The sequence below is a fragment of the Artemia sp. Qi Xiang Cuo genome, chromosome 18, assembly GCF_049724085.1.
Source record: "Artemia sp. Qi Xiang Cuo chromosome 18, ASM4972408v1, whole genome shotgun sequence".
Lineage (NCBI taxonomy): Eukaryota > Metazoa > Arthropoda > Branchiopoda > Anostraca > Artemiidae > Artemia > Artemia sp. Qi Xiang Cuo.
The window spans coordinates 23,333,206-23,345,657 of NC_142811.1; the positions used below are offsets into that span (position 1 = coordinate 23,333,206).

General features: G+C 35.7%; 1 protein-coding gene across 3 annotated transcripts in view; it reads right to left on the minus strand.

The window, feature by feature from the left end:
• LOC148941338 (uncharacterized) overlaps nt 1-12,452 on the minus strand; it is a 65,297-nt gene that overhangs the window by 16,410 nt on the left and 36,435 nt on the right. For all 3 annotated transcript variants that reach the window (XM_089104496.1, XM_089104495.1, XM_089104494.1), the window contains exons 2-3: nt 10,692-10,871; nt 5,455-5,729 (exon numbers count right to left, since the gene is read on the minus strand). In XM_089104496.1, coding sequence (XP_088960622.1) covers nt 5,455-5,729; nt 10,692-10,806 — 390 coding nt within the window. In that variant the 5' untranslated portion in view covers nt 10,807-10,871. The remainder of the gene's footprint in view (nt 1-5,454; nt 5,730-10,691; nt 10,872-12,452) is intronic.

Consider the following 12,452-nt stretch of genomic DNA (forward strand, 5'->3'; position numbering starts at 1 on the left):
AAGTGATAAAAGACTTGAGACCCAAGCCATGGTTAATTAGAGTAAGAGCCGACACAGATAGTCTCTGTGAGAGGCAGAGCTGGCATAACTCTTTCAAAGTTGTATAAAAATGATTCTTTTCACTTCTTGGTATTGCGTCAATCCAACCTAAACTCGGCACGGAGGGGGGGGGGGAGAGCAAATCTATCAATAGTGTGGAGTAGTTCCACTACCTCGGCTCTATTCTAACTTTAAATGGTGATGTAGACACTGACAATGCAGCAAAAATAGGAAAAGCGTGGGGCGCATTCACAAGTATGAAGAAGTCCCTCTGAAGAACGTATGAGATCAGCTAAAGAACGAAGATCAGCTTAAGAACCGTTCGACCAACCCTGTTGGCTGTACACCTATGGAGCTCAGCCACTAAAGGCAAAGAAAATCACTCCTGAGAAGCATTCCGCCATCTTTGCTTGAGGCATAATCTCCGTTTCAGCTGATGGTCTAGCATATCAAATGATGAAGTTTAACTCCACTCCCCGCCCTCCCTCGATAATGGTAAAAAAAACCTCTGAAATCCCTCGGCATACATTAAAACGGACAACTGCACCATACCCCGTAGCCTCCCACCCTGCAACCCTTTTGAACTGGAAACGGAGAACTGACAGACAGAGAAAGATTCTCTGGCAGACAACAATTATCTGAATCCTTGGGTTGGCTTCCATCAACACTGGCATCACAGGGATAAGGATTGGCTGGACATCACAGAAGAGGCTGCAGCTGACCATTCGTTTTTGGACAACGTCAGTCATCCCGTCGGTCATTGGTGCCGGGCAGAATGGATCTTCGTCTGATTCCTGTCAAAAAATTAAACAAAAAAACAAGTTTTTTAAACTAAAAGTAAGGAGCGACATTAAAACTTAAAATGAACAGAAATTATTCCGTATATGAAAGGGACTGTCCCCTCCTCAACGCCTCGGTCTTTACGCTAAAGTTTGACTGTATCTCACAACTTTATTTTTTTAAACAATAAAAAACGTTAGCGTAAAGAGCGAGGCGTTGAGGAGGGGACAGCCCCTTTCATATACGGAATAATTTATGTTCGTTTTAAGTTTTAATGTCGCTCCTTACTTTCAGTTTAAAAAACTTGTTTTTTATTTGATTTTTGAACGTTTTTGAATTAATGCAGCTTTGATTTTGGCTCACCGAACATGAAAAACTAAAACGAAATTTACAGATTAATTTTACTTTTTTTTGGCTAACTGGCTTCCTCAAAATTTTGATTTGATGTAGTTCACAAATTTATTGAGGGAGCTAACTTGTGTACTCATGTATTCATATAACACATATAAGTAAGTTCGCCCCCTAGTCAATCCCTTACTCTTTACGCTTAAGTTCGAATCACAAACCCCTGAATCACAAAGGCCGGTTAATTAGAATATAGCTCTTATGAAAGTACTAAAAAGAACTTTAGCGTAAAGGGTGAGATATTTCTTAGGGGGTGACCCCCCTCAAATACGTAATAATTTCTGTTCGTCTTAAGTTTTAATATTGCTCCTTACTTTCAGTTGAAAAAAATAGTTTTTCTTATTTAATTTCTGATCGTTCTTTAAATAATGCTGGGAAATCAGGTACCCCTTCTTAGAAATGTCCCTTCCCCAAAGGAAATATCCTCTATGGAAAGATTCTTTACCAGTTTAGGTTTCTTTACCAGTTTGAGTGATTCATTACACTTCTATGCCAGTACCTTCCTGTAATTTTTGATAGGGTTATTTACTGACCAGTTTCCACGTCTTTCCACGACATTCTAGTTCTTAAATGTTCTTTTCAAACTCAAAATATAAAAAAAGGTTAAATTCATACTCCTTCCAAAAGAAAAAAAAGCGAAATATTCCAATGAAAACCTATAGAAAATAGAAAGTTTATTTTGTTGTTCAGAAGGAAAAACTAAACTGAATATATACCCTGAATGACTTTTTATTTTGTCCTCTAGACTTATTTTTGGATGAATTTTCAAGTGATTTCTTTTTTCGGGCAGATGGCTACTCTGATGCAGAAATCTAGTGATCGTGATTAATTTGTGAATAAATCCCGAGAATTAATTCGCAATTTAAACAAATCATATTAATCGAGTTCCTCGCCTCTTGCTATGTTTATTATATTAGTTTTCGTTATTATTTTTGATACGTTGTTCGGGGAATTTCATATACAACTTAATGGTTCCCAAATTGTAATTATTGCTTTTATTGGCAAAAGTATTTCCCAGAAAAACAGTAGTGTTCAATTTCCGCTATTAAATCGAAAAAATTTATTATTTTATTGTGTTTAAATGGTTAGTAGTTCATGTAGGAACGATAAAACACTAGGATAATGTAATTCAATTAACTAAACCGCAATTAGTAATACAAATTTATCGACCGTATCGAAAGAATAACACAATGGGTTTCCATTTTACCTCAATGTTTTATCGGCTATTTACTTTATGAAAATGAAGAAAAACAAACTTAGTAGAATTGCAAATTACGAAATTCCCAAATATACATCACAGGATTCACCAATTCGATTTCATTTCCAAATGTCACGCAATCCCAGTTTCCTAAATTTTCTTTTAAATCACACTTACTTGTATTGGGATTGTCATAAAGATCAATGAATAAGTTGAATAAGGTCAATCAATAAATAAGGTCGCCCTCTACTTTCGAACAATTCAGTATTTCGAATATTCCTAAAAATTTAATTTTCCGACATTTTTGTCGACAATACATAAAATTTTTTCCGTAGCCCGGAGTACATTTTCAGAAACTGTACTTTAAGAAGCGAAATACAACGCGTTACACAAATTTGTACCAAGAAAAAAAAAATAGGGGGTGTTCAACAAACTCTTGACAAATATTAAAAAAAAAAAACTGAAAGCTCTTAACCATACCTTGCTAACTTGACCATATAATAATAAATAAATATTTTTTAGAAAAAGCTTCTGGTGCGCATTTTTTTACGCCCTTCTACTTCCAAAAATTCGACATCCGAGCACATTTCAGGAAATAATTATATTCGCAAGTAGAGAGTCATATACATTTTAATAGTTGTTGGACACAGCGTGGTTTAAATCCCATATTAAACAGAGATGCCATTCTTTTTATGATGTGAGAGATTTAGAACTTTTTGAGGGGAGGGCAAGCTTGAAAAAAAAACACTATTTTTATCTGTTTCGGAAAAAATTCTACTTTTTTCACATATCTTTTATGAATTTTCGACCCTAAGGGTGTAACAAACATGGTGGCTAAGAAGGGTATGGGTCTGCTACTCAGCAAACTAAATGACAGAATGTGACTGGTTACCACGAAAATAAGTACTGAACGGGTAGCCAAAAGGGATTGCAAAACACATGGATATGGAGAAGAGGGGTTTTCAGGTTATCCCACCCACAAAAAAAATTAAGATTTGTTCTATTATTGTCTTTTTTTTTTTTTATTTAATCCGCATGTTTTTCTGCTTTTTTGAAACAGAGCACCACTCCTAAATCCCCTCCCCCCAGTCAAAATCCCATGCACCTGTCTTCAGTAGAATCTATTAGCAAACGTAAAAAATAGGCTGGATTAAGCAGTTGAATAAAAATAGATCATGCGAGACCAGTGTTTTTTCATTGAATCGGGGTTCAGATAAATTCTTATCCCCGAGGTAAATCCTCAGGTAAATCCAGGGATCAGTCTCAATAAGTGATAAAGAAGGTGTTAATAAGAGATAAGCAGAACTTTTAGAGAATGTACTAAACCGTGATAAAATTGTAGCATATGTTTTAGAAAAGAATGTTTTGCTTGAAAGAATGTCTTTGGAAGTCTCGAAAGTTGCGTTTAAAACCATGGTCTTGGGGCTGCTACATCAATATATGACGCCTTTGAAATCGCTAGATGTCTCCTTTTTTGAATTATGTTTCCTCAAAGGATTACCTAGTAACTTCCAACTTTAGCTTCCCGAGATTATTTTTGGAAGGGAATGTATTTTGGTCGGTCAAGCGCTCTTCCTAGATCATTTGGGCACTGCATATTATATAATCACAAACACTTACAGTTTCTGATGGATTTCAAATAAATTTACACAAAATGAAAATTTATAGTTCATCACGACAAACTGAGTAGACCAGAGACAAATGCCTTTAAATAATTAATTATTCCATGCCTACTTGCTATTTTAGTTAACTCTTTTTATTTACTAAACCGAGAGGGTATTTAGTTAAAAGGTGTGCAGCCTCCACATTTGTGATACTATCGCCAATTACAACTTTCACATCTTTGCTCTTTCTTTTCTTGATATAGGGCAATAATTTTAGGGCCTTATTTAAGTGCAAGTATGTTTTGAGATGAATAAAACAATGCTTTCCTTTTTTGGGGTTTTCTTCTAAAAAACTGAAAGAAGTAGTGGGTTTACTATCTTTTGAGTCATTATATATATATATACAAAAAAAGTCTTTACTACAGCATCGAATACTCTTCTTAGACTCCAAGTCCCTTGTTCCTCAACAGGATGGAGGCATAAAGGAAATAACGCAAAAATAAAGGTAACGAGAAAACTAAAAAAATAGAAAGATTTAACATATGAGTATTTTAAATGATCGACAGTGACCAAAATGAAACTTTTTACATTTAGATCTACAACAAAAGGTCATCTACAGGCAAAAGTATGCATACAGGCTTTGTCTTATACCAAGAAATCAAGCCTAATAAGTTTACGGTCTTTTAGATTTCGGGTAAGATTTTGAAAGAATTTAGACACTTGTTCATTCTGGAATTTGTTTTAACCAGTCAAAAAAGCAAGGTATTTCAAACGATCAGCTTTTACTCTTATTTCGTTTTATTGATTTTTTTTTATCTATTTCATTATTATTATTTTTTTATTATAAGATAAAAAAAAGGTAAAGAATAAGGCATCGGACTTTACAGTCCCTACCGGTAATGCTGATCTCTATATACTGGCCCTTCAATCAGGAAGTGTAATGAAGGATTGGAAACCAGTCCTCCAGTGCTTCCACACACCCTTCTAGCTTACCATCCTCAATGTTCTCCAGGTACCCATTTAGAGCTGGGTCAACTCTGGGTAGGCTTACAGTCATGCCACGGACCCCGTCCCAAACCAAAAAATTGAGTACACTAGGATTCGAACCCTTGTCCTCTCGGACAAAGGATCCTAAATTCAGCGCACAAATCCACTCGGCTTTTTTTATTATTATTAGTTTAAAATCATTTTTCAATTCATAAAACCTAACAGATTTATCAGATATGCATACTTACCCTATATAATTTTAATTCATTCCCTGGCAAGGAACTTCTTAGATATATTATTTAAAACCACTCACCTTTTAAATATGACATAACATGAAATAACATAGCACGACATAATATAACATAACACGAAATAAGCATATTTTTTATTTCAAATGCCATCTAAATATCTTTATAAAGCTTCCCATAAGCTATATCTCACCTGAGCATTACTCCTACATAAAACGGCATGACATCGAAGTTCCTGTTTTAATCGAGTAGTCTCGTGTCGATAAACCCAAGCAAATATATGAGGATAATGAGAGGGAGCCGAGCAAGTAGTCACTCTATGGCCCCAATATTCTGTGAGTCCATGCTCCTTGGTAGTTGCTTTTAAGCCACCAGGAGACAGTCGTAGAACCATTTTTACGTCTAGGCGATTGCTTTGGACATAATTTCTCCATAAGGTGGATAAAGGTTTTTCTAAACAACCCTCGCCTATAATTAAAACAAAGTGGTTAATTAATTCCTTAATAACTTTTAATGTCCCCCGTGCAAGTCTTATGGGGACGTGTTTTTCTACAGACCTAAGGCTTTAATACATCAAAGCAAGACAACAATTTATAATATCATATTTCAAATCCAGCTTTATCTATCACAGAATTGTATTTTTGAAAATTACTATATTAAACAAATTTTTCTATTTTTTTAACCAGATCAACTTAAAACACTTTCAGCAAAATAAGTTTTTCAAAGAAAAGTAAAGAACTTCATTAAACAAAAAATTAGCAAAAATAAAATCAAATAATCTACCAAGCGTGAAACTACCACAAATCAGCATCGATAAATAAATGAAACCCAGAACGAACAGAAATTACAATAATTAACCGAGTCAAACTCAAAACGAGCAGAAATTAACATAAGTGGGGCGCAAAACCCCTATGCCTTCCCAAGGCCAGAACAATATTTGCACTTTACTGAAAAAATATAAATGGTTTTACCCTTATAGATTTAATAGATCAAATAATATTAACATTTTGATTACTAAATATCGGTATATGTATATTAAACTGACAATGCACATTCATTTGTATTTTTTCAGTAAAGTGCAAATTTTATTCTCTAGTGGACCTGAAATGGAAAACTTGATACCATTCGCAAAAAAAATCTTTTTATTTTCTTTGATAGCTTGGATACACGTACGCTATTTTGATTTGATTAAATTTGAAGAGCAAAAATGGGAGGGTTGGCGTGGGAGGCTGGGAGCGGAAGGGGGATTAGTTGCCCTGTAATCACTTTTGACTATCAAAAAGGGCATCAGCCCTTTCTATTTTCAATCGAATGAGCCCTTTTCGAAGTTCCAACGACAACTCCTTCAATACGAAGTGCCCTGGTCTAAACAACAACAACAACAAAAAATCATACATTTTACCCACTTCGATCTTTACTATAAAAATGTCAAGCCTTCCAATCACTTTCGACTATTGAAAAGGGCACTAGGCCTTTCGATTTCCAATCAAATGAGCCCTTTTGGAAACGACGACGCTTTCTAGAAGCACCTTATATGCCCCCAGGGCATAAATTACAACCCTTAACCTAAGGTCTGTTAGGGTGGTTGGCATCCTCTAAGACCGAATTTCCAGAACTTTCAACTACATTAAACAACATGGCTATCTCAAAATTTTGACTGGATGTGTTTGGGGAAATGTTGGGCGTGAGAGGGGTGTTAGTCGCCTTCCAATCACTTTCGACTATTAAAAAGGGCACAAGCCACTCCAATTTCCAATTAAATGAGCGCTTTTTGAAGTTTCTACGACAACTTCTTCGATACAAAGTGCCCTGCTCTAAAGGAAAAAATTATTCGATAATATATTGTGTCGCAATTATCCTTATACACCTCCAGGGCCTAGCATAGAACTCTTGTCCAGGGAGTTGTGGGGGAGTGTCCTTCTCTTTACTTAGTCCCTGTTTTTTGGCTCGTTCATAGGTGTCCCCGTTCTTTCCTTTGGCTACACAGTCGCGCTGTCAATGATTTATGCCACAACCTTCAATATAAGCCTTATATGCTACCAGGGCATAACTCACAACCCTTGCACTGAGGGCTCTGAGGGGGTTATCATCCTAAAAGACCTAACTTCCACAACGTTCAACTACGTTGAACAAAATGGATATCTCAAAATTTTGATTGGATGTGTTTTGGAAAATGGTGGATGGGAGAGGGGAGTTAGTCGCTATCCAATCACTTTCAACTATTAAAAAAGGCACTAGCCTTTTCAATTTCCAATTGAATGAGTCCTTTTGAAGTTTCTAAGCCAACGCTTTCAATAAACCTTTATATATCCAGGGCATAACTTACAACCCTTGCCATGAGGGCTGTGGGGGGAGGGGTTGTCATCCTTAAAGACTTAATTTCCAAAACTTTCAACTACGTTGAATAAAACGGCTATCTAAAAATTTTGATTGGATGTGTTTGGGGAAATGATGGTCATTAGAGGGGGATTAGTTGGCCTCAAATCACTCTCGACTATTAAAAAGGGTACTATCCCTTTGAATTTCAAATCGAATCATCCCTTTTTCAAGTTTCTACGACAAAGATTTCAATAAAAACCTTCTATACCCCGAGGGCATAATTTATAATCCTTGCCCTGAGGGTTATGGGGAGTGACCTCCTCAAAAATATATTTCCTATCTGAAAATCAACTACGCTGAATAAAATGGCAATCTAAAAACTTCTATTGGATGTGTTTGGGGGAATGATGGGCGTCGGGGGGGGGGGGGGGCTAGTGGCCCTTTAATCACTTTTAACTATTAAAAATAGCACTATCCCTTTGAATTTCCAATCGAATTGGAGTTTCTAAGACATCATCTTCTATAAAAACCTTATATGCCCCCAGGGCATAAATTAAAATCCTTGCCCTGAGGGCTTTGGGGGAGTGTCCTCCTCAAAATCATACTTACTATGAGGAAATCAACTAGACTGAACAAAATAGCTATCTCAAAGTTGTGTTGGGATGTGCTTGGGGAAATGATGGGCGTGGGGGGGGGCTAGTTGCCCTCCAATCACTTTCGATTATTAAAAAGGGCACTAGCCCTTTGACTTTCCATTTGAATGACCCTTTTTTGAAGTTTCTACGACAACGCCTTCTTTAAAAACCTTATATGCCCCCAGGGCATAACTTAATACCCTTGCCCTGAGGGTTGTGGGGGATTGTCCTCCTCAAAAACATATTTTCTATCTGGAAATCAATTACGCTGAACAAAATAGCCGTCGCACAATTTTGCTGGGCCATGTTTTACATCGTGATGGTCTTGGGAGGGGAGGGGCTAGTTGCCCCGAAGTTACGGTTTACGATTAAAAAGGGTACTAGCCATCCAAATTTCAAGTAAAACGAGTCATTTTCAAGGTTTCTACGACAACTCCTTCGATACGAAGTGCCCGGCTCAAGAAAAAAAACACATTGTGCCAACATCGTTCTTTACTTAGGCAGCGCTGGCGCGCTGCCTATGATTTAGATCATTCTCTGATGAAAAATTCGAAGTCATACCATAATTCTGGCCCGTCTTTTAATATCCCCTGTGCAAGTCTATGGTGACGTATTTTTCTATGGCTTTAAAGTTTTAAAGCTAGATGGCAATTTATACTATCATATCTGAATTCAGCTTTATCCATCACAGAATTGCATATTTTTTTTAATGACTATATTAAATAGATATTTATATTTTTTTAACCAAATTTAGATCATTCTCAGATGAACAATTCTAAATCATACCATAATTCTGGGCCTATCCTTTAATATCCCTTGTGCAAGTCTACGGTGACGTCCTACGCTTTCCTGCAGTCCTACGGCTTTAATCTTTCAAAGCTAGATGACAATTTATAATATCATATCTGAATTCAGTTTTATCCATCACAGAATTGCATATTTTTTTGAAATGACTATATTAAATAGATATTTCTATTTTTTAACCAAATTTAGATCATTCTCAGATGAACAATTCTAAATCATACCATAATTCTGGGCCTATACTTTAATATCCCTTGTGCAAGTCTATGGTGACGTATTTTTCTATGGCTTTAAAGTTTTAAAGCTAGATGGCAATTTATACTATCATATCTGAATTCAGCTTTATCCATCACAGAATTGCATATTTTTTTTAATGACTATATTAAATAGATATTTCTATTTTTTTAACCAAATTTAGATCATTCTCAGATGAACAATTCTAAATCATACCATAATTCTGGGCCTATACTTTAATATCCCTTGTGCAAGTGTATGGTGACGTCCTACGGCTTTAATCTTTCAAAGCTAGATGGCATTTTATACTATCATATCTGAATTCAGCTTTATCCTTCACAGAATTGCATATTTTTTTTTAGTGACTACATTAAATAGATATTTCTATTTTTTAACCAATTTTAGATCCTTCTCAGATGAACAATCCTAAATCATACCATAATTCTGGGCCTATACTTTAATATCCCTTGTGCAAGTCTATGGTGACGTCCTACGATTTCCTGCAGTCCTACGGCTTTAATCTTTCAAAGCTAGATGGCAATTTATACTATCATATCTGAATTCAGCTTTATCCATCACAGAATTGCATATTTTTTTGAAATGACTATATTAAAAAGATATTTCTATTTTTTAACCAAATTTAGATCATTCTCTGTTGAAAAATTATAAATAATACCATAATTCTGGCCTATCTTTTAATATCCCCTGTGCAACTTGATGAGGACATATTTGTCTGCAAGTGCAGTCTTCAAGTGCAGTTTCAAAGCTAGGTGACATTATACCATTATATATGAAATTCAGCTTTTGAAAATCACTATAGATTTCACTATAAATATGAAAATCACTATATATATAAATCTATATCAGACATCGTCATTAAAATAATATTAGATTGATCAGTCAAAGCGATACCAAGATAGATGTGTAGGGCTGGACAAAACCATTTTTCTAGCACTCTTTCTTGGGCATTTCCAATAAAAGCGAGTTGATGCTTTCCGATTGCCTAGTAGAATGAAAAAATGGCACCCCAGTCAAAGAGAGTTCTTCAGAAGAGCATGATTCAGTTTACCATTCCGCCACATCAAGCTATACATTATACACGTATTATATATCTGATATAGCTAATCTGGTTTTAATGAAAGGAACCAGGAATAGCAGATATACATTTCACGGCTCATTTAAAAACCTCTCAGCCTGTTACTCTTGACTTAAAACTTCTATTTCCGATCGGTGATTATTACAGACCAGCCAAGTATTCAAAGCCCTGGCGCAGTTTTAAAAAACAGCATTAGTTCAAAAGCCATTTAGATGAAGAGAAAAAAAGAACAGGAAAAAGAGAAAGAGAAAGAGAGAGGAGGGGAAGGAGGTATAGAAAAAAGTAGATGGAGAGAGGGATGGAGGGGAGAGGAACAGAAAGCACTAGAGAGTAAAAAAAAATTACCTCTGGCAAATCCGGTTAGGACATTTCCAAGGTAGATTACTTTGAAGTGGGCATCTTCACTATCTTGAGATTTTCTTCTGAATAATTTTCTAAATAGAGAAGTTTCTACAGGCATAACGCAAGACCCTTACTTCATTGTATCACAGTTGAGTTACTTAAACGTATCAAAATCAAACTGATCTGAAATTACAGAGAAAACTTAAAGGAAAAAAATTGAAACACTTGTTACTGGTACCCTTGTTGAAGAAATTCAATAATAAAAACTTCCCTCGAAGGGTCAGACCCTTTCTAAAACCTTGTACACCAAGTGGCAAGTACCCTGTGTCACACCAAGTCTGCAATGTTTACTGTGAAGAGGCGGAAGTATGTTACGCGGGGCGGAACTAGTAGCACTCCGAGATGAAGCCAGCTGGCAGATTGGGCAACTCAACGAATTCACTCCAAGTTTGAAGGCAAGAAAATTGTTCATATAGCACTCAAGTTAGACAACTCGACCCAGGCAACTGGACATATCAGCAATTCAATCCATCTTATTCAACATCGCGCAGCTCAAAACATAGAAAGCTTTACACATCGAAAGGTCCATCCAGTCAGCTCAAGACATGGAACTCGACACAGAACAACTCAACACGCCAAAGCAACTCAACACGCCAAAAAATTAATGGAGGTAACCCAAGCCCAAGCCAAGAACAACTATAAGCAAATACAATCTGACACGCATACGGGTCTCTCTCATCATCTAATGCGTCTTCAAATCCAGCAAGAAGATGAAGATCCACTCAGGAATTTTCAAACACTCTATCACACTGCACAGAGCACTTGAAATTGGTTGAAAATAAAGTCTCCAAAGCCTTTCAAAGTTGGTCGGAACAAACAAATTAGTTTTATTGAAAGCCAGACAAAATTAACAATACGTTATTAATAAAGCAACATTGTCCAATGTTCTAAATTATGAAATCACAATCATTGCTTGGACTACTAATAGGAAAAAACCAAAAAAAAAAAAAAATAACATGTTACAACACACAGAAACACAAGGTAAAAAGAAGAAATTCAAGTTACTAGAATAATTAAGCAAAACATTACTACCAAGATGCGTAAAAGCTTAAATATATTAGTTTTAAATTCTTAATTATGTTTCGGAGTAACACAAATGTTTTCGTAATATTTTTTCCTTGTTTGTTATGATCAGTTGCCAAAAGCGGTAAGCAATTAAAAATCGGAACATTCTCCAGAAATAGGAACAGGGAACGGAGATGAAAAGTTCCTCCAAAATTTGAAGTTTTCAAAGATTTTCCACAAAAGAAACCTTTTTTCTAGCCAACTAATAGTATAAAAGAACCAAAACGAAACTGTCCTAGGTCTGAAAGCAAACATCTTAGGGATTATATAATACCGCAGTCGTTAGAACATGGCATTATTCCATCTAGAACGTAGAATCAAACATCTGTATCTCTTCCATATTTTCGAGAAAAAATTCATTAACTTCAAAAAATAAACAAATAATGTATACAATTTTTAAAATAAACACGGAAACTGGAAGGAGAACAAGAAACATATGGTGACGAGCGATTAGTCTTTTCAATTATGAAGGGAATAAATGTTTATCGTTTCTTGATGTAAACCTAACGCAACATACGGGTACAAAAAAAAACCTGAGAAACAAAACGGAAGGCATATACTCAGGGGGGAGGGGACATCTTTAGGGGAAGGTATTTTTGGAGCGAGGGTTCAACACTGCATTTTTTACTGCAAAACAGA